Source organism: Etheostoma cragini, chromosome 5 (assembly GCF_013103735.1).
Source record: "Etheostoma cragini isolate CJK2018 chromosome 5, CSU_Ecrag_1.0, whole genome shotgun sequence".
Taxonomy (NCBI): domain Eukaryota; kingdom Metazoa; phylum Chordata; class Actinopteri; order Perciformes; family Percidae; genus Etheostoma; species Etheostoma cragini.
The window spans coordinates 27,344,549-27,366,149 of record NC_048411.1 but is presented as its reverse complement, the minus strand read 5'-3'; the positions used below and the strand labels follow the sequence as shown (position 1 = coordinate 27,366,149).

Below are 21,601 nucleotides of genomic sequence, written 5' to 3'. Positions count from 1 at the left end.
ATGGACGTCCATCTCTGGGACCTACAAAAGCGTCCAAATGGGAGAAGTCTAGGGTGTGGGGGATCGCTGTGAACCCATACCTGATGCCAATCCTTGTCCCTTAAAAAAAGACTAATGAAAGAGGCTCCATGAGATATTACACCTGATATATTTTATGTCCGTTACTTTGCAATGACAAGCTAAAATTAAACCTGCTTTTGTGTTTTATATGCCTAAAAATATTTATTGCGACAATAAAACTAATTAGCAATTACATTTGTCCAAGCAAGACATAGAATGTATGAAAAATGCATTTAATATTTAATTGTTTCAAAAAAATAAACTTAAATGCAAAATAAATCACAATCCCTCTTTGCATCTTTTTTGACAAGCAAAAGTTGACTAGGGCTCTTTTTAAATTAGTGCTTATTTATAGTGTGCTAACATGCTAAGATGTGAGAGTTAGCAGTTATCACACAGCTAAGGCTGATGAAAATATCATTAGTTCTGCAGGTAATAGGACAAAGAAATATTTTTATCTGATGGTAGACTGACTGAATGCGTGACACATGTGGACACGCTCTATCGGAGATCCAAGACCAGGCAAGCATCAACTTTATGACCTGTGTATGTCCGTACCACGTTTCATGGCAATCCCTCTAATAGTTCCTCAGACTAAACGAGTCAATTAGAGCACAGTTTACTTTTTGATTACTTCATAATAAAGATCAGTTATTTTGTATTAATTTTTTAGTGCTGTTAAAATCATAATGCCTAAACCGCATTATATATTATATTTCCTTATATTATTTAGTGGGTCTTATATTTGAGAATACCCATTAGTTCAGCTTAGTCAGTGGTCTCCTTTTATTAAAATCCCTTCTTAAAACATACTTTTATCACAGAGCCTTTTCTAATTTTATTTGAGCTTAAACCTGCTTTGATATATGTCTATTAAAAATATTTTCCTTTTCATATACCATATTGTTTGGTTTTAACAAACAAATGTGAAACAGATGTAAAGAGGAGCTGCACTTCATGTAAAGGTTGGAGAAGCACTAAACCCATGTCTCACAGCAAAAAAATGACTCAACAATTACCATTTGACATGTGTTATAGATGGCGTTATTAGTCCTGCACAATGCGGGGAAAAATGTGCATCATGATTTTTTTTTAGCTTAGAATTGATATCATGATTCTCTGCCGTGATTTTAAAATTTGTTTTAATGATTATTGCAAACATGAACCATGACAAAACAAAACAAACTGGCAGTACCAAACATTTTTATGGCACCTATAGCCCATTGCATATCACCACAAGCCTGTAAACATAGAGGCATCAAAGAAGAGAAGGGAGAGCACTGCGGGGCTTGGGAGCACTTTAAAACCTATTATATGTGCTGTAAATGTGCTGTATTTATATAGCGCTTTTCCAGTCTTAACAACTGCTCAAAGCGCTTTTACATCTACAGGAAACATTCACACACATTCATACACTGTGGCCGGGGCTGCCATACAAGGTGCCACCTGCTCATCAGATAAACATTCACACACATTCACACTCCGATGCGCAGCACCGGGGACAACTCGGGGTTCAGTGTCTTGCCCAAGGACACTTCGACAATGACTGCAGGGGCGGGGATCGAACCACCAACCTTCCGATTGGCAGGCAACCGCTCTACAACTGAGCCACAGCCGCCCCGCACTATATACAGTCTGTTTAAAACTCACAGAAGAAAGTAGTAGTTTGGGAGGCAGTGAGCTCATAAAATTAAATGAGAATCAAAGTCGAAGTTATGTAAAAATTAAATCGTGAACAGGGTGAATCAAGATCGTGATGTTATAAAGATTAAACGTGAAGGCCTAGGTGTTATGTATTGTATGGTACTGGAGCAAGGTAATCAAGCTTATGTGGAAGTGAGTGTAGCAAATCCATTGGGTGTATTATCATGTGGGGAAAGAGTGTCCTCTTGTGGGTACTTTTACATCAATAAAAACATCTTTTTTTACCAAAGAAAAAGCATAATATTTTCCATGAATGTTCCATCGAAGAAAAAACAACATATGACTAGTTTTTGTAATTTGTAATGTTTAGGGTGCTTCTGTTTTTGTCACACTGATGTTAAAGGTTTCTGAACATCTGAGAACTCCACATCTTTTTTTTCTATATTACAAGAAATTAAATCCACAAATCCATCCAAAATGCATGTAACTATTTATAAGACACAGATTGGGGCCTTTAAGGGAGGAGGACAGGCTTTACTACAAATAGTATTTGCACCTATTTTGAAATAGTCATCCACTTGTAGGGCAAGTACTGCAACCTCTGGAGCTGAACCAGCTGCAAACACTGTGTGTCTGATGCTATTTCAGCGTACATTTGACTAACCATAACCCAGTAACCCAAGTACCCCATTGTCCCTTGTCTTCATCAGCAGGCTCCATTATATCCTCATTGACCATCGTCCAGACAGATGTTGTGAAGAAAGGCAGCTGGCCACCTTTAGGGAAGTGGACAGTTGGCACCCAGTATCCTGATGACTACTCTGCATTTTCTGTACACAATTCCATGCATTGTGGTCCTTGGCATATCAAAGGCCAATGATGCAACGCTTCATGAAGCAGTTTGAGCAAACCAGTAGAAAAAAACACCAGTACTTCAAATGTCCTTAGTCCAGCCACAAGCCACATCAAACTCAAGAGCAGACGTTAAAGGCCCTTGAATTCCACACAGGTGTTTTAAGTTAATCTTCCAGGACTGTGTGGGTGCGTGTGGACTGATTGATTGACTGTTACACCTGATAGTTTAGGACAAATGACCCATTTACCATTCTGATTGACAGAAAAGATTTGTGACCTAGTAAAATCCCATCTAAGCTCTGGCCCACTTTAACCTGAGCAGAGGTCTAATCAGCCACAATACCTGAAATTGCCTGTGCAGGTCAACCTTTTCATCCAAATGCTGATGAATGACGGGCACCATGGTATTCAGGTACTCAGTCTGTCATCGGGGTCACACTCTAAAATGTGAAAGAATTGAAGAATTAAGGCTAATTGTGTATGCTTGCCATTTTTCATAAAAGCCAAATAAAACCAGTGTTCCTCAATATATCACTTTGTCCACTTAAACTCAAGCTGATACAAAAGGTATACGTATGATGTTTTAGGATTAGTAACATTGTAACATGAGCCCGCATCAGTTACTGAACTATTTATTTGAATAGCCTTATACCAGTATATGTCATGCTAGTTACATGTATTAGATGTCCAATACAAGGGATATATTTGTAACCATATGAATAGATATTGATATACAATAAAACTATACTACAACATCCTCCATATTCTAAAAAAACTAGCAAGTACAACCATTTACTTACCCATCTGAGAGTGACACGCCAGTAATACTGGATAGGGTTGGGAAGCAGATGCGTCGTAGTCCAACAACCAATGTTTGGCTTGTGTTGATGTTGTAACCAAAGAATCTGCATGATATCTGCAAGATAACATGGACTATATCATTTCTCTTTCTTCTTTAGTAGTGGGTCTGTTCTTTACTATAATAATAATAAATAGACTGAGGTTATAGTGTCCAAATATATGTAAGCCTTTTGTTAATAACAGCTTATGAACAGCAGGCTTACACAGATTTGTAAGGATCTGCAACCAAAAAGGCTTGTGATTTTAGTGGTGTAAGCTCAGATCAATACACTTGAGAGATTTTTTATACTGTATGGATTCTGAAAAACACAGAAAAACAGTTGACATGCAAAGATGCATAATAGGCAGTGGTTCATATTGTCTTCTTTAAACTCCGGCCCATTAATGATAGAAGTGTTTTCTAGTGTATCTTCACACATCTGACTCTTCCACTCCATAATACTGAGTTTTGTTTTTAACAAATCTAATCAAGCAAAGTTAATTTTACAAAGTAAGGTCAGGATAGTGGAATTCAACCCTAAAACAACCCTAGCTAAAACAACAGGGTAGGCGAGCCTACATACATAACAGCACTAAAACAATTATGAATTTATTCTGTTAGTTTGTAATGTCAACATATGTATTACTTGTTTCCTCTTAGTTCATACAAACGGCTTTGTGTTTTGTTTTGTTGCTAATCATTTTGCCACAGCATTGTGTTGTTTTGGGTGTTTTTACATTGAAGCCAAGGGACTACGGATGAAAAATAGCCTTTTAGCTAATTCTGTCCTGTTTAACCCATGTTAAATCTTGCGTTTTATTCATTTGCAGTGTCCACTTCTTAAATAAACTGAATTTAACCTCTCAATCAGGAATACGGCTAACTCTGCATCGCTTTTGAATCCTTTCTGGTCCCTTAGCTGTCTCCACGTCGGGTAGGCCTCTCCGATATTTATCCTGGTTCTATCGCGGGCTCGGCTCTCGTTCCGTTTAGCTAGCTTCTCGTCATTACTCAGATTCCGTTTGCGTGTCTTTGCCGTGTAAGCTGTTGTTATTAAACGAGGAATGGGTAGTTTTTTAGATACTGGTGGGTGTTCCTCAGCCATTGTTGTGTGTGCTTCTTCTTCATCATATTTCTCCTTCTTTTTGGTCTACCGGCGGTTAGCAAACCAACTTAAATGGGTATTACCGCCATCAACTGGACTGGAGGTAAACTCCTCTCTATTACACTTTTCCCGTCAAAATTAGCGTGTAGGGTATAGCTTATTATTAATTTTTTTTAAACAAGGGTTGACCTGATAAAAATGCAATGTTCGTGCAATGACAAATAACACTACCAGGGTTTAAGTAGTAAATAAATTATAGCCTATCTAAAAAAAAAATCATCAGTTTAGATGGTTAAAACATGTACCTAGGCCTACATATAGGCTTTTGGTTTATTGCCGAGATTGTGAAGTTCCCTTTTATTTACAAAAGACTTGCTTTTCGGTGGTCACCCTTCCTTATTTGTCCGGGGCAGATTATTCTATGCATAGTATTATGTTATGTAAGGGGCATATTATTCCTGTTGTTCTAAAGTAGGAAGATTGCATACTTTCCATGATGTCTTTCCTAGTAGATCGATGCAATAAAGTGTTTTTCATCAATTAGTCCTGATATTAATTCCCTTATTGCTTCATCATATCTGAACATTATTTAATATAAATACTGTACCTGATTAACATCAGCATGGTAGTATTTGTTCACACTGGTATCATGTAGTTGGTTTTTATTTACCCAGGTTTTAGGATAGTCCCCAGTATTTGGAGTTTAAAAGAATTGGGTTTGTTGTGCTCACGATATTGAAAAAACGGGATAACCCATAGACTTCATATGTACAGTTTTGGGCACAAGTTCTTTCGACAGAAGAAACAGTCCCTAGAGAAAGTTCCAAAAAACGTAAAAAGCAAATATTATATGAACTGGACTGCAATAAGGCCTGAGTTGAAATATCTAAGATAACCAGCAGGTGAAGCTAAAAGATTACTTTTTGCTCACCATACATTGTAAATAAAGCCAGACCACAGCTCATTATTTAATACAGCAGTGCAGTAATGATCAAACAAGATCCTATACATTACAAAGCATTGCACATTACATAACCAGCTGAAGTCTCTAGTCATAAACTTCAGTACTGAAGTTGTTGACTACAGTTACAATCCTTCATGAAGAAGAATCACCACATTTCAGGGGATTACTGATTGAAACCCAACACATTTAATGGTAGGCTATTCAATTGAGGTTTGGGCCATAATTAAGAGCTTTTAAATATTTGACAAGCACCGTTATGGGCCCCTGATAACTGTACATTGAAGGTCACTGATAGTATGGTAGTTTTCAGGACGAACACAACTGATAAGTTACTGCCTTATCGCTGTTTATGCTTACTTGTTAATGATCCTGAATCTTATCCTGCATTTTATTCATCGTGAAGTCAGCGTGAACACAACTGCATGGTTGTTGGAAATTATAGAGAAAAGTTCAAAAAGACTTCATCAGATTTGCCTTTCATTTCATTATCTGTTAAGCTCAACATTTACAAAACTACAAACATTCCCACCTGGAAGCTGGGTTTGGGAATTCAAACCAACAGCACCATAAGCACCTTATTTAATAACCTATAGCACTTTTTTAATAATGTCCCTGTATATTTAGTTATTTATTTTTGTCCTATTTGGCTATTCCCTAATCAGTGATGTCACACACAACAACCATTTTCCTATCAGCTGATAATCAGAAAACCTGCCAAGTGCTTGAATGTTTCCTGTAGACCGAAGGTCAACCACTGTTTTCCACTCTTTGCGATTCAATGTGAATTCAGTTCAATTTTGACATACTCCTGCTGACAAGCAAATCAAGAAACTAAACCTAAAAAATAATATCCTGGTGGAGATGATTGGAGGGGATGCTCTTCCATTTTTGATGACACCTTACTCTTGTTCTTACTAACGTTAAATGCACTTATTGTAATTCTACTTGTGTCCTAAGTGTCCAAAGCGCTAGATTAACATAATGGAATGGTATTGAGTCTGTAAGCATACAGTTACAGTCAACAGACTCAGCCAGTAATTGTCTGTTAACAGAAATCATATGTTCATGTGTGGAAAAATATCGTCTTCATACATGGGCCAAAATCTAACACAGAAAATTCACTGGAAATCCAATAATACATTTTTGCAGAGAAAGCAATAGACAAACTGACAGGGAGGAAAAAGTAACTTTTTAGAGAAGATAAAGTGCATCTAAGGCAAGAAAGACAGTGACAGCTGTTCACAAACCCACTGCACCAGTTTTAGTTAATTGGCCAGACAGATGAAAGTGCACCGTCTGCTTTATAGTTCAGCCATAAACCAGTGCATATAAACCTGCAAGCAAGTGGCTGTGGACTCACTGAGGATCAAGTGTAAGGGTGAGTGCTGTTCAGTCTCTTATCAATCCGACTCAGGACAATCACTGATGATCATGATCAAGTGGCAATCTCCACTAATCCATGTATAAATTGGTTATAGCAGTTTTCTTTTCATGATATAATGTGATATTTTTGTTAATTGTGTGTTGCAAAGATGTCTGAAGTAAATAAAAAGATCTCCAGATATATTTGTATTTACCCATCCACTTCCTTTCTAATTGACCCACTTGGAATAAATAGAGTTATGTTTTAATTGTATTGAACTGAAATTATAAATCAAATTGTTAATAATGAATTGTAATCAAAATATATGTTATGATAAATAGATGAAATCATTTCATGTGGAAAAACTGACATGTTACTCCTATTTGAGACAACCATTTTATTTGCTGATACTAATTGAATCTGTTCTGGGGAAAAATTGGTTGAGGTTGTGGATAATGTGTAACATTGTGAAAGACAAAGACATTTTTTTTAAAGGGCAAAATGTTCTGAGCAGAAATGTATTAATGTATTTTGACTTAGAAATGTATTTCACATGTTGAATTAAAAACCTTATAACTAAAAACCTTCTGTGTTTCATTTCCAGATGAAGCAGCAGTCCGTGTTGTTGGTGCTGGCCCTGCTGGCTCTGTCCTCAGCCAGTCTGCAGGACATTGTGAAGAAGAGCTTAGAGCACAGGAAAGGTAAACATTTCATATATTCCATATTTCTTGTGACATAAATAGACACAGATGGTAGCTTTGGGCTTCAGCTGTTGTATATACAGTACCTAACCAAGCAGGCTAAATTAATTCTGATTAATTTTCCAGATGTTCCGGACCGTAAGGTCCCTGGTGTCGGGTCCTCTGACTCTTGCTAAGCTAATTTTCAGTTTAATTAGTTTTCCTTATTATAGCCCGTGTGTGGTTAAATGTGTAAACTGTCCGTCTATCTGTCTTTTTTATGCAGTTTCCTTACTGAACCCAGAGCTGGAGGGTGTGGAGCCTGTACCAACTGGCAATGTGGTGTCGGGTCCTCTAAATCCTGCTGACCTGGAGCAGCAGCAGGATCTCCCTTCCGCCTACATGTTTGGTGATAACGTCAACCTGGAGTGGCTGACCTGGGGCGGCTCTGTGCCCAACGGAGCCGTTGCAATCTACAATGGCTACACCAAGCGCACCGACTACGTCTGCAAGTACAAGTGTGAGGCCGGCTTTTACAACCCCAGCCTGGGCCCCTACTGCCGCTACCCCTACGGAAACAGAGAGTATTACGCCGCCGAGTTCGAGATCCTGGCCAACAAGGACAACTTTGAGTTCCTGGAGTGGAAGGACGGCTCCTACGGTTCAGTGGCCCAGCATTCAGTCGGGACTTGCCCAGGTGCTGGCATCTACGTTGGGAAGAACAAGTACGGCCTCGGGAAAGTTGTTCCTCAGTTCGAGGCCTTCTTTCTGCCTTGGGAAGGCGATGAGTATTGGTACAAGAGTTACCAGGTCCTGGCCATCAACAGAGATGCCTACAGCCAGCAGATCACTGACGTCAAGTATGCCATCGATGAAGTAGCCATCTTCCAGTATCCTCCTGAGACCATGCGCATCTCCGGGGTCACCAACAACGACTGCCAGACAGTGGTGAAGACAGTCACAATCTCAAAGACCACAGAGGTGGAGACCACCTGGAACATCGGACGATCCACCATGTTGGGTGTCACTGGCAGTATCACAGCCAAAATCCCCTTCATCGGCTCTGGGGGCATTGAGCTAGGTGCGGAGAAGACGCTGCAGTTCTCCAGGGGAACCACGGTGGTGGAGTCGCTCAGCCACTCCGTGTCTGTGGAGCTCAGCATCCCGCCTAACCACTCCTGCAAAGTCCGTATGGAGGGACGCAAGTTCAAAGCCGACATTCCCTACACAGCCCGCCTCAGCCGCACCTACCGCAACGGAGAGACCCAGTGGACGTCCATCTCAGGGACATATGACGGAGTCCAGATCGGAGAAGTCCGAGCTGTGGTGGACCGCTGTGAACCGGTAGCTGACGCCAAGCCGTGTCCATAAAAGACTGATGGAAAACTCAACAAAAGATATATTTTTAAACAACATCTGATATTTGTGATATTGAAAGCAAATGATTTGTCACAATAAAAACAGATATGCCATGCACATGCTGTGTGGTAAATGCAAAAGTGGAAAATGTATATTGTGTCTTTTTGTGTATATAAGAAAACTTTACATGCTGCAAATTCATTTTAAAATAAAAATAATCTACCAGTTGCATTGCATAGTTTTAGTTGTTGATTAAGCAAAAACAAGAAAATGGAGAAGGTGAAGAAATCAATGCATTTAAATAAGAACTAAAGGTGCTTAAATAGAACAAGGTGGATTGATTCACAGTTGTCAGTGACAATGTCTTTTTTCAGTGGTACAGTAACGAATTTAATAGACCTAATACAGTACATATTTATACAAGATAACACACATGAGATACATAAGTGCTTAGCAATAGAAATAAGGACAATATACAGTGAGGAAAATAAGTATTTGAACACCCTGCTATTTTGCAAGCTCTCCCACTTAGAAATCATGGAGGGCTCTGAAATTGCCATCATAGTAACATGTCCACTGTGAGAGACATGATCTAAAAAAAAATCCAATAATCACAATGTCAGATTTTTTAACTATTCATTTGTAAAATAAATAAATGCCTCTTTGCCTTTAAATATAAAGGCACAGAGCTTAAAGTAGTAACAGTGACAGTAGAGCTAAAGCTAAAAGCAAAAGGCCAGCCTAAATAAGTAGATATTTAGTTAAGTTTGAAAAGTATAAAAAGATCTTGCATTTCTAATGTAGCTGGTTTTCCACAGTCTTGAAGCGCATCACCTGAAAGCAGTTTATCCACTTGTTTTGTGGGCTGTTTTCTGGTAGACATTAAACCTTCTTAACATCCCTGTGTTAGCATTGTGATGAGCATTTTTTGCATGCTGGTGTTAGCATTTATCTCAAAGCACAGCCTCATAGAATTGCTTGGATGACTGTAGACCCTAGTCAATTTTTTCCAGCACTAATAGTGTTAGTATTAGTCCTATTAGTGATAGTATTGGACACAATGCTTCTGCATGTGAATTAATAAAGAAGTCAAATACGGTTTGTCTTCCCATTTACGAATTTGGATTGTAACGTTCAGCTCTGACACTGAATACAGTAATTATAAACCTTTCACTCTGCAAATCAAACAAATACTTTCCAATATGAGAAAAAGCCTGCCTTGTTTTCCATGCAATCAGCTCAAAAGAAGATGGTCAGAAAGAATAACATCATCACTGCTCCTCACACACAATATGCATCTGGATAATACAAGGAATCTGAACTACCAACGTAATATAAGGTTCTCTTTTTGTATTAAAGACAAGTTCACAGTCCGCTGAATGCTGAAGCAGCTGAAGGCCGTGACAGTGCAGTTTTGTCAATGTAAATGACTTTTACACCGCCTTGTTTCACACAGAGTCCCCATTTAGACTTAAATAAATAAATTGATAATAACTTTCTGTCTCAAGGACGCACAGAGATGGCCCCGACATCAGCAATTCTCAATGATAGGGGCTGTATGTGCAGAACAATGTTCTGGTTGAGCGACTTATCGTCTGGTTTAACCTTGGCAGCTGGAGCCATTACGTAACAAGGACCTTCTTAATCAATGACCCACAGTGACAGTGGATCTAATCACTATGTTCCCATCCCAAGCTTATCTAAACATACTATATCTTGTCATCAATCTAAAAATGGCGCCATAGCACTTTGGACATCATGCAATCCAGTATCGGACCGTAGATACGGGCGTTAAACCCGGGCAAATTTATTTATGAGGCACTTTTAACAGTATCATCAAAACAGTAAATTCATAGCAGGAGGAGGGAAGAGGGCTGTTTCCTAAGCACTGATCAATGAAGAACCCTGTTATCATTATCAGCATGAATTATCGTTTTACACTCCTTGATGGCTGCTGGTAGATGTTTCTAGCCGAGGACAAAGAATGATGGCCTTGACCCAACGCATCTGTTGCTCGTTGTGGTTCTGCAGGGAACCAAGACAACCCGGTACAACAACAAAACTAAGACCAATGTCTGACTTTGATTTTATTGACTTGTGTCTGTGCAAAGTTTGTCACTTGAGAGGTGTTTTTACACCTCTCCTAGCCCAGATATCTGTGCACTCCCCTAAAATCACACATTTAAGCATAAATAATGCGAGCTACAGTTTGTACCTCACAAATTCAAAAGCCAATTGCTGTCTTTTCTAACTTTCCCAATCAGCAACAATAAAAAAACTCCTGTGCAGGACTGTCAGTAAGAGAGCAAAAACGCAATGTAGCATTGAATAACCCCTTCGAGGAGCCAGTGCCTCCTGTCAGCATCTGTGTGAGGCTAAAACATGGTTCAATCAATCTGAAGTTTCTCGGCATCTTGATGATCAACCTCGCGCAAACAGTGATGGTGTGCCGGGTGGGAGGCCAGATCCAGTCCCTTTTTTTTCATTCACGCACAATGACCATGTTAAACAAAATATTAGGCAAGTATTTTAAAGTAAAGTGTCTGAATAAGGACTTTAAATAAATCACACATGGCTAACAGGTTGACAGGTGGAACCTGGAGTCTGACTCTTCAATTTGTTGCAATTTTGTGCGTCAAAATTAACAATTTCCATAGCTAAAAGTGTTCAGAGAGGCAAAACCTGTAAATTATAAGGGTTAAGTGTACAGTCTATACACACTGTACAGGCTAGTCTTAAAAAAAACAGATGCACCAACAATGTGTAAGTTTTCCTGCCACAACGTGCAAACAAATGTTCTTTTTTTTTTTACAAAGCGTTACTTTAAGTTTTTATAATGAGCCTAAGAAAAGGGACAACTCCCTTAACCCACACAAGACTGCAGCTATATTATATCGTGTGATCTGAAAGGATGGAAATCATTATTTGGACATAAATGGTTTTCACTGGGCAGCAACAAACAACTCAATGCATGAGCAAGTAAAAACTGTATAAACTGTAGATATTGTTTTATTCAAATGATATGCTATTAAACATATCCAAGTGTTAATGTTAAGCCCTTCAGTAGTCTAATGACATATTACATCATGAAAACTGTATAAAGAAATTAGATCATGAAGGTCTCTGTTTGGAATCCACACCTTCCAGGGAAAGCTTGTCTTCTGCTCTTGTCTTTGTGTCTTCTGTCCTTGAGCAAGGCAGCGAACCTGAGAGGACAGAGGTTGGACTCATCAGCTCCCAGTGAAAAACCAAACATGCCTTTCAGTCTCCCTCATATGATTGTTACACTGGTTAATATTGGAGGAATTCTTCATTTCAGAAACTCAATGTGCATCTTGTTTCTGTTCTGAATTCTTCCTGTGACTCTAACCCAAAATGAGCAGCAGGAGAGAAAAAGAAACACCTCTCTCTCTCTCTCTTGCGCTCTCTCTCTCTATCTCTCTCTCTCTTTTCACTTTATTATGGGCAATAAGACTGCAGTGAGGTTTTAAAACTCAGCACATGCTGCAGGCAGCGTCACTGCATGAGGAACCTGTCGAGGTAAAAGCTGCTTCTCTGTATCTGAATGAAGGGCTGATCAACAACTTTCTGTCTGATTATTCTCCTACAGGTCATGGAATTGATTGACAATCAATAAACCGACCTCAAATATTTGATTTTGAAATAATTTTAAAACATTGTGGTTATTTGTTTTCCCTGTTTTGTTACTATTTCTTTTTTTCTTACTAGAAAGGGTATCCAGAAGTAATTTAATAATACATGAAGGGGCATCCAATTATTTATACTACTGCCTTAGTTATATATGTGGCAGCTTTTCCTGCAGTTACATGAAACGATACATTTTATTTTAATGCTGTATGTGAAATCAATTAATTCTTCCACCATTTGTTTAATAATATTACAAAGTTGTGTTTCTTTTCACTAATTTCCTTTATTTTTTAAGCATTTTGCCAACTGAGATGGTCTTTATTTTAACAATATTCCTGAATATATGATTGGGGCCAAATTGTATGCAACATTGGAAGGCACCACTCAATCATAAATGCAGACTGTTTGACTTGAAATTCATGTTTTATTTTTAAGTTCGAAGAGCCATCTCACTCCTCAACAAGTTGCTCATTACTTCCAGCTCAAGGTGTGGTTCCTGATAACTAATAACTTCATTCATTGTTGCATTGCAATACGTGCTCTAATTGAGCCTTCATCTATTCAGAAGGCATAATAACATGTAAAGTACAAGATGGACTGATTTGTTTGTGAAAGAAAGACAGTTTGGGTAAATTTTTCAATTCATTACAAATCAGAAATGAATAAGAAACATGAAAGAATCATGTAACCATTTTTATTTAATGTGGCTCCTTTTGTTAATTCATTTCCCCGATATTCTTGTTGGTTAATTAGAATTGAGTCGATCAGCTTCTCAAAGGAAGGCAAAATCAGCTTCAACCATAACCTAGAGTTTGTGCTTTTGTAGTGTTGATAAGGTTTTTGTTAGATTTCAAAGTGTTGCTGACACGCCGCTTGTGTTTCCCTACGTGTCCAGATGAGGTGGTGTGTCGCTGTTGTCTTGGTGGTGCTGCAGCTCTGCAGCCCGGCGGTGCTGTCCGCCTCGCTGCTCTACGTCTCCAAGGTGCAGGACGGGCAAGAACAACCCGGCAGTAAGTCACGTTGGTCACGATGTAACAGTTTTATCTGGGCAGACCATCAAACAGACAATTCCAATAAACAGTGTGCTATGCACTTTTAAACAACAGTGATGTCTGCTCCTTAAAAATGACCATCAGCATAAATGAAAAACGTATTAGTCACAACCAACAAGCCAATTTATAATCAACATCCATCCAAGATATAATTAGACTCATTATACATCTATTTTTATTAACATCTTGCAACCCTCAATCTGTCAGCTGTGTGCATCCTGCAAGAAGCAATGAAGAGCATGAAAGTGGTATATTAATATTACACATTGGTAATATTGCACAAAATATATTATGGTGATAGGCAGGAATGATTGGTTCTTTTCTGCCCCTATATACAAAGTGCACAGGGAAGTGTGTAGACAATATCGCTTGTGTTACAACTGTATCAGTTTTTTTATAGCAAGTGTATCAGGTCTAACTCAAGACTACATTTTATTAGGGTGACTTTCATTTAATTTTTAAATTTGTTTTGATCCTTTTTTCTCAAAGTGTAACAAGTCAGAATTCTCTCAGTCTCTCCTGAAAAAAACGTTTTTTGCCAAAACCTAGTGCCAGTTTTTATGTCTTTCCAGAGCCATGGCTGAACCCTACACTGGGAGACGTTGTCCCCTCCCGTGAAGTCACCAAGCCTCCTCAAATCAGAGAGATCCCGGAAACTGAGACGTCCTCACATTCCTCACCGATGTTTGGTGAACACGCCAACCTCAAGTGGGTGACGTGGAACGGCTCTCTCCCAAACGGCGCCGTCGCCATCTTCAACGGCTACACCGAACGCACCGACTATGTGTGCAAAGTCAACTGCGAGTCTGGCTTCTACACTCCCAGCAAAGGGAACTTCTGCCAGTACGCATACGCCGACAAAGAGTACGCATCCTCCAAGTTTGAAATGCTGGTCAACGTTGACCACTTTGAGTTCCTGCAATGGGTTGAAGATTCGTACGGGTCGGTCCCCAGTTACGCCATCAAAACCTGTCCCAACGCCGACATATATGTGGGCAAAAACAAGTACGGTCTTGGCAAAGTGGTGACCCAACACGAGGCCTTCTTTCTTCCCTGGGAGGGCAATGAGTACTGGTACAAGAAATACCAGGTTCTCGCCATCAATAGAGACAGCTACAGCCAGCACATCTCTCACGTGGAGTATCTCATCGACCAGATGGAGCTGTTCCACCATCCTCCGGAAGCCCTGAAGCTCACCAAAGTCACCAACCTCGAGTGCACAACTGTGGCGAAGACTGTGAACCTGGAGAAGACCAGTTCGGTGGCAAAGACCTGGGATATTGGCAGAGAGACGCGCAACGGGACCATCTCCACCATGAAGGCCAAAGTGCCCATCCTCGGCCCGGGAACCGTGGACTACACCAAGGAGCAGACGGTGACCTTCTCAGAGGGAACCAGCATAGTGGAGTCCATCAGTCACTCCGTCTCCGTGGAGCTGGTGGTCCCGCCCAACCACTCCTGCACCGTGAGGATGGACGGCAGGAAGATGACGGCAGACATCCCATACACTGGCAGGCTGAGCAGGACCAACCACAAAGGAGAAACCCACTGGACGTACATCACGGGCACGTACGACGGCGTGAGCGTGGGCGAGATCAGCGCCGTGGTGGAGAGATGTCAGCCGGTGACGGACGCTGTTCCCTGCTCCCCAACCCAAGGCTGATTATCAGTCAAAAGGAAAATGTTGAAAAAGTTGAGGAAAAACTGTGTTTTCCAAATAAATATGACTTTCAAGTTTTCTTTGTGTGTGTATTCCTGTAACTGACTGGAACCTTGAAAGTAATTTTCTGATTTTTTATTTGACTGATCTCTTGTCCAGTTACAAAGATAGAGCATCAATATTTCAAAATCACATTGAAAACAAATACCACAAAATATTACAAATATGTCAGGGAATTGTAAACCAAACTATTGTAGAACTAATCCAAAAAAAAATATTGGTTAAATCCATGGTACGTTTTTAGCTGGGTGACTCAAAGTGCAAACCTTAAGAGTGTTGTAGTGAAATGTAAAAGTGGGTTATATTGATATAGTTTAGGTCACAAAGTAACAATAACGTTGGAAAGCATATAATATCTAATGTTTTTGTTGATTCCATTTTTTATGTTTAATCTAAATCTGACAATTAGCTAGAATTTTTTTTTAAAGTTATTAAATAAAAGTAAAATAAAAATGGCTGGTTTAAAAACAATGTTGTGGGTTTTCCTAAAAACATGATGATCATTTTTACATTCTTCTGATTCAACATCAAACGGCAGTTAAAACTACAAAATGAGGAAATGATCTGATGGCGATTATTTTGACTTCATTTTTGTGTCATTATTTTCATTTTCATTGAAAATGTTAAAATCTAAAAATAGAAAATGATTCACAGTGTGATTTTTGTGAGGATCTGTAGAAAAACTAAGATTTTTTTTCTCAAAACTGAAGGATACACTTTGTAGGCTGGGACGTCTCTGCAGCACCACAATACTTAATTCAGAATGGTTCTAAAAGTGTTTCACACTTAACAAAAAATGGGGCCCCACCTGCGATATTGCCCCCCCCCGCTGTGATTAATTGTGCATTCCTTGTTAAAACAGTATACACTGCAGCAGGTGATGTCATTATCCCAAATTAACTCCCAATTAGTTGAAGGTGTGTTAATCAGGAAACCAGACCACCCCCAGTGGGTCCTAGATGACCCGCAACCGCTGTGTTTTCAGTTTAATACAGCAAAAACCCCTGAAATCATGACATTTGCTGTTCGAGAAGAATTCTACTATATCAGTTACCAAGTTAGAGGGCGCTGTGGCCTATCAGAGGAGGAAACTCAGTTCACTCTGTTGTCTTTCTAACACTCTTTGACTTTTGTGAACAGACACGACATGTCAGGGACCCATAGACAAGACAGGATCAAGTTACTGTCATGTAACCTCAAATAAGACATGAGAATATATTTTTTTTAAATGCATAAAGTCTCAATCTATATGTTATAAGCTTATTTGTTAACCTCACCGCTTTGGAACCTATTTCGTGGGTGTTTTTAAGTACGTATGTTGGTGTTGTTCTGTATCGAGTCAGCTAGCTAGCTAGCCAACAAGATACAGTAACGTTAACCTTTGCAAGATAACTTAAAGTTCACACAGTTGTGATATGAATGTTAAAAGTTAGATTTGGTTTTCTCTAGAGTTACTTATACAACTTAACTAATAAAATGAAGGTAAATAACAGAAGAATTTAGCCAAAGTTAGGATATATTAAATCCCATTGAGAAACCCCCTTAAACATAGAGGTTATTCTCATCGGAAATGTCTTTTCATCACGGCAAATCACTGTGAAAACGTCTGAAATTTGACGTAATGACAAGTGCTGACAGACTTTTGTTATGGGCCAATTGATAAAGGTCACCGTTTTAAGTAGATTTTATCGTAATTTTTCCCTCTTTTTTATGAAGCTGTTGAACTTTGTCACGATGCGACGACTTTTAACACGAGTCATAAACCGAGTTTTGCTGAGTGAGTATTTTACACCATTGATGGGAATTGAAGCAGAAATACACACACAAGGCCGCCGAAAGCTAGTAAGTGTTTAACCTCACATCATCTACATTTTGTTGACTACACTGTATATAAATGTATAGTTTTTTAGCTTTGACTATTTACTAAACCAATAATCGCAAGTCAATTTCACTGGATTGGTAAATCCCACCAAATATTAAAAAATCTGACATTGTAGTAGGTCTACTGTCTTGCTTATTGGTCAAAGTATCCCTCCCATAATATACTTTTCCATGTAGATTTTTTGGATCAGAAGACCCATTTAAATTCGGTATACATTTCATTAAAGCTAAGTGCTGCATGCTGGATATGAAATTAAATATTAAGCTGCTGCAAGGCTGCGTTAAATTGATAGATGTCAGAGTGGAGTTTGGCTCGTTATCTGTTTTTGTTGTACTACCAGTGAAATTTGACTAATTGGTCTAATGACATTTTCTCTAAGTTTAGCCAGAAAAATGGATTTGATAGAGACACAGCATAAACAAAACAGCCAAGTTATGCGTTTGATTTTCATTTTGACACCATAAGGACAATCATCTTGCCTTTCTGTTTTCTTTTTAATAACTAGTCATATTCCTCATCTTTAATGTACTTTGTCATTTAACCCTAATGTGTTAACTTCTCCTTGCCTTTTTCCACTGTCTTGCTCAAGCGAGAATAAATGAAAGCACAGTGTGTAGAGGCAGAACACAATGTTAGCAGTGTGTGTCAGCAGCCAAAGACTCTAATACAATGAAGTCTATAGTGTTTCTGTTAACAGAGCTGTTGCTGCTGCCAGTGGATCAGTACCATCAGTACAAGGCAGCGGCTGAATATGTGTTGTGTGTTTATGTCAGCCTCCTCAGCTGACTTTAACTCTCTTTGGCTTTTGTCTAAGAAGAATTGTTATTGTAGAAGCAATATTCCGTTTGTCATTCTCAATCATCTGATTAAAATGAATTCAACAATGGAGCTCACAGAGGAATAGGGTATATCAGGCTTTGGGAACATAGACAATACCTTTGGTTTAAGTAACTATTTATTATTTATTTCTGTTCATTTCTATAGCATACTTATCTGTATATGTAGTTGTTTCTCTTGCTTTGCTGCATTAACACTTAATCAATAAAAGTGTAGCCCCTATTTTCTTGCTTTAAATGTATTTAAAATACAGAGGTATTTAAGTGAAAAGAGATAGTAAATGGAGACGGAAATGGATAAATTCAAGCAGAAGACACAAAATCAGAAGGGAATAATTGTGTTCTGCTTGCTCTCTAGGCATTTCCTTTTAATATGTGATAGTCCAAATGTAAAGCAAGACCTTATTATGTATCTGAAGACCTTTTCTTTATTGCTCCTCTTCTGATTTGTCCATGTCAAACCAAATATGAAAATTATTAGTTAAAAGTGACTTAAATCTTTAAATAACAAAAACAACATGATGGGTAGCTCTCAGTGTTACCTCTGTGTGACAGGTGGTGGGGCTGGGTAACCCAGGGATGGAAGGTACCAGACACAGCGTCGGCATGGCCGTGCTCGGCGCGCTCGCTGCCCGGCTCGGCGTCGCTGACCGCTGGCGTGGCGACAAGCATGTGTCCGGTGAGGTCATCGTGTCAGAGGTACAACAAACACATGTGGTGCTGCTCCGTCCCAGGCTGCTGATGAACGTCAACGGCGTGTCAGTGGCCAAAGCAGGTGAGGTGTGTGTGTGTGTGTGTCCCCGTCCATGGGTCCGTTGTGTTATGTAATATGTAGTGATGTCTGTGTGTTTATTTTCATTTGGAGTATTTATGAACAAAAGTGGGCTCAGGAATAGCAAAATAGTAGTTTTATGTATTTATGATATTGTGCATTATACTCCTATTACTCTATTCTATTTAATGATGTGTGTATGTTATTTGTTAGATAATTGGTATTGTAGATATCTGGATCAATGTTTGTATTGTGGATTATGTGTCAATATGCCTGTATTGTACAACAAATTTCGTCTCGGGGACATTCAAGTTTTCTTAGTATAAGTCCTCAACTTTGGAAGAAAACTTTATTTTAGACTCTAAAAACTAAGAACCAGTTTGTTTCAAAAATGAACAAATGAAAAAAGATAGTTAATATTTGGATATTTATTTTTGTTGAACGTTTGATCTAAAGTGTCTGTTTGTCCTCTCTAGCTAGTAAATACGGCATCAGGCCTGAAGACATCCTGCTGGTCCACGATGAACTGGATAAACCTCTGGGGAAAATGGTCATCAAACACGGAGGAAGTGCCAGGTGGGTTTCATTCATCATGTCGACCTAATACTTAAAGTTTGAAGGTCTGGACCTAAATGCTGGTGGAGCTCCTTTCCTCTAAGAAATAATTACCTACTGTACATTTATTGTTTTCTTATGATGTGAAGTGATTAACAAGATTCAGTTGTGCGAAAACAAACATTGGCATTACGAATATAACAAAGTTGTGGGATATTTAATGTAATATTTTGTGGAAAAGAGTGGATGTACGGGAAAAAAATTCCATCTGTGTGGAAAGTTACAGTTAGAATACATACTGAACTTCACCTCAAATTCCTCTCGTTCACAGAGGTCATAATGGAGTCCGCTCCTGTGTAGACTGTCTTCAGACTGATGTAAGTAACTGTTCACAACATTACAAGTTTGAATTGGTTTACACGAGAAGCACTTATTCCAATAGTGATTATTGAGAAAAGGGCTTTCTAAACTTTATTCATCCAAAAGAACTATTTGCCAAAGATGTTAAGTATACATAGCAGAATTAATGTATACATGCATAGTAAAATAGAATCCATACATATTTTACGTGTGCTTGATGCTGAAAAGAAAAAGACATAAAACAAGCAAGGGCGCCTGGGCAGCCCACCGGGTAGACCGTGCGGCCAGATAGACACACTCAGTCCTCGCTGTTGCGGCCGTGGGTTCAGTTTGTTTGCTGCAGGTCATTTCCCCCCTCTCACCCTTTCATATGTAAGCTGTCATGTCAAAATAATGGCCTAAAAGTTCCCAAAAATTAATCTTAAATATAAATGGATAAAGAAAACTTTTTGTCTTTTCAATTTTATAAACTCAAGCGCAGGATTGTCTCACGTCCTCTCGCAGGTGATGCCCAGACTTCGGGTCGGCATCGGGCGGCCGACGGGGAAAACGCCGGTGGAGCGCCACGTTCTGGGCCGGTTCTCCTCAGAGGAGAAGAAGGTTTTGGAGTCTGTTCTGGTCCAGAGTGTGGACCTCCTCCTTTCCCAGCTGTCACAGGAAGACTCCCAACAGGACTCCCAGCCCCCCTCCTCACCAGCAGGGGGCAGACAAGCAGCACAGCCGAGGAAGGAGCTGGAGCGCTCATCCTCCCCGGCTGACAACTCTGCTGCTGCTCAATGCTGAAGCTCAAAGTACTTCAGAAACATGAACATTTACAGAGCAAGCATCTTTACTGAGACTGTATTTATCCTCTACTGTGAATTAAAGGACACACATGTTTCTACAGAGCAGGTCAACCACTGAAAATGTTTGATTCTTCTCGGTTGTTCTACAACTGGAGTGGGACCACAAAAAATCGCCCAAATGATCAAAATAAAAGGATGCTACCACCTTGTCTTAAAGCAGAGCTGTAACTCATGTGTATTGCTAATTACCATGGAAGAGTTTGTGTTTTCACAATTTTTTGTCAAATTTTTGGGTTAGACTAATACCTCAAAAACCTGTCAAAAGATTTCAGTCAAAGGTGAGAGGCAGAACAACAAGTTATGTTTTTGAACCCACAATTGGTTAAGGATACCTAACATTGCAAGACTTCTTTTTTTAACATTTTGCGATTTTCTGATGAAATACTGGACATGAATGCAACTTTTATCCCATGTCATTTAAAGCTCTCACCAACTCACATTTATTCTGATTTAAAATAATAAGTTGAGAGTACTATGCATCCTTGGTGGAGAACTCGTTCCCTAAGGGCTCCTTCTGCTGCCAGGGGGTGTGTGGAAACATTGTGGAGCAGCTTAACTAATTTGAAAAAATGTAAATTGAAAACACAAAAGCTTAACCAGGTAGCTAAAAGTCACACAAAATGATAGAAATGAATAGCTCAAAGTAAAGGCTAAAAACGGTTTAAATGGTAAAGTATTGCAAAAGCCACTGAAATGGTTAGCCAAGAGCACCGACTAATCACTTACAATAGCTAAAAGTAATGGATAAATGGTTGAAAAATTCAGCTTCACTCCAAGAAATAGTAGTAGTACGATGACCAAACCAACCTAAATATTGACAGTTTAACAAGTATGAAAAAATCACGTGGTACGTGTCTTCATCTGACAGGACTTAAGGAGTTCCTCAGACCAGAAAGGGTGGAAAACCACTGCCGTCTTATTTGGAACATGAAGTATAACAGCAACAGCATCAGGCCTCATTTGTATATTTTGTGGTGGCATTTTAAGCTAATAGACTCCCAAGTGATGCAGTTCCAACAGAGTCAAAAATTGAACTGAAAGAAAACACAAAAGTTATTTT

General features: G+C 39.1%; 4 protein-coding genes across 6 annotated transcripts; 3 read left to right on the top strand and 1 right to left on the bottom strand.

Annotated features, from left to right (window-relative positions):
• The first annotated feature begins 1,684 nt into the window (after positions 1-1,684).
• ptrh1 (peptidyl-tRNA hydrolase 1 homolog) lies at positions 1,685-20,978 on the top strand. 3 transcript variants are annotated; one of them, XM_034871222.1, is made up of 7 exons: positions 1,685-1,697; positions 6,331-6,333; positions 16,877-17,133; positions 18,565-18,784; positions 19,258-19,357; positions 19,668-19,713; positions 20,201-20,479. In XM_034871222.1, the coding sequence occupies exons 3-7, from the start codon at positions 16,939-16,941 to the stop codon at positions 20,477-20,479; spliced, it is 840 nt and encodes a 279-aa protein (XP_034727113.1). In that variant the 5' UTR covers positions 1,685-1,697; positions 6,331-6,333; positions 16,877-16,938. The 3 variants fall into 3 exon arrangements, with proteins under 3 accessions (XP_034727113.1, XP_034727115.1, XP_034727114.1); XM_034871224.1 differs by lacking the exons at positions 1,685-1,697; positions 6,331-6,333 and adding an exon at positions 16,476-16,654 and having other exon boundaries at positions 17,008-17,133; positions 20,201-20,978; XM_034871223.1 differs by lacking the exons at positions 1,685-1,697; positions 6,331-6,333 and having other exon boundaries at positions 16,939-17,133; positions 20,201-20,978.
• si:ch211-40k21.5 lies at positions 2,059-4,554 on the bottom strand. The gene is made up of 3 exons (XM_034871229.1): positions 4,261-4,554; positions 3,360-3,475; positions 2,059-2,999 (listed from the first exon to the last, which is right to left on the bottom strand). The coding sequence occupies exons 1-3, from the start codon at positions 4,503-4,505 to the stop codon at positions 2,968-2,970; spliced, it is 393 nt and encodes a 130-aa protein (XP_034727120.1). The 5' UTR covers positions 4,506-4,554; the 3' UTR covers positions 2,059-2,967.
• LOC117944417 (natterin-3-like) lies at positions 6,812-9,004 on the top strand. The gene is made up of 3 exons (XM_034871213.1): positions 6,812-6,847; positions 7,437-7,533; positions 7,799-9,004. Exons 2-3 carry the CDS (start codon positions 7,437-7,439, stop codon positions 8,881-8,883), a joined length of 1,182 nt encoding a protein of 393 aa, XP_034727104.1. The 5' UTR covers positions 6,812-6,847; the 3' UTR covers positions 8,884-9,004.
• LOC117944415 (natterin-3-like) lies at positions 12,330-15,290 on the top strand. The gene is made up of 3 exons (XM_034871210.1): positions 12,330-12,411; positions 13,415-13,529; positions 14,144-15,290. The coding sequence occupies exons 1-3, from the start codon at positions 12,373-12,375 to the stop codon at positions 15,232-15,234; spliced, it is 1,245 nt and encodes a 414-aa protein (XP_034727101.1). The 5' UTR covers positions 12,330-12,372; the 3' UTR covers positions 15,235-15,290.
• Positions 20,979-21,601: the final 623 nt, after the last annotated feature.

Coding starts and splice junctions, on each gene's coding strand:
- si:ch211-40k21.5 (XM_034871229.1), bottom strand. CDS start 4,505: ATGGCTGAGGAACACCCACCAGTATCTAAAAAACTACCCATTCCTCGT. Junction 3,476..4,260: donor GCCGTATTCCTGATTGAGAG/GTTAAATTCAGT, acceptor GTTATCTTGCAG/ATATCATGCAGATTCTTTGG. Junction 3,000..3,359: donor GGCGTGTCACTCTCAGATGG/GTAAGTAAATGG, acceptor TTCACATTTTAG/AGTGTGACCCCGATGACAGA.
- LOC117944417 (XM_034871213.1), top strand. CDS start 7,437: ATGAAGCAGCAGTCCGTGTTGTTGGTGCTGGCCCTGCTGGCTCTGTCC. Junction 7,534..7,798: donor GAGCTTAGAGCACAGGAAAG/GTAAACATTTCA, acceptor TTTTTTATGCAG/TTTCCTTACTGAACCCAGAG.
- LOC117944415 (XM_034871210.1), top strand. CDS start 12,373: ATGCTGCAGGCAGCGTCACTGCATGAGGAACCTGTCGAG. Junction 12,412..13,414: donor TGCATGAGGAACCTGTCGAG/GTAAAAGCTGCT, acceptor CTACGTGTCCAG/ATGAGGTGGTGTGTCGCTGT. Junction 13,530..14,143: donor CGGGCAAGAACAACCCGGCA/GTAAGTCACGTT, acceptor ATGTCTTTCCAG/AGCCATGGCTGAACCCTACA.
- ptrh1 (XM_034871223.1), top strand. CDS start 16,939: ATGGGCCAATTGATAAAGGTCACCGTTTTAAGTAGATTTTATCGTAAT. Junction 18,785..19,257: donor CGTGTCAGTGGCCAAAGCAG/GTGAGGTGTGTG, acceptor TGTCCTCTCTAG/CTAGTAAATACGGCATCAGG. Junction 19,714..20,200: donor TAGACTGTCTTCAGACTGAT/GTAAGTAACTGT, acceptor GTCCTCTCGCAG/GTGATGCCCAGACTTCGGGT.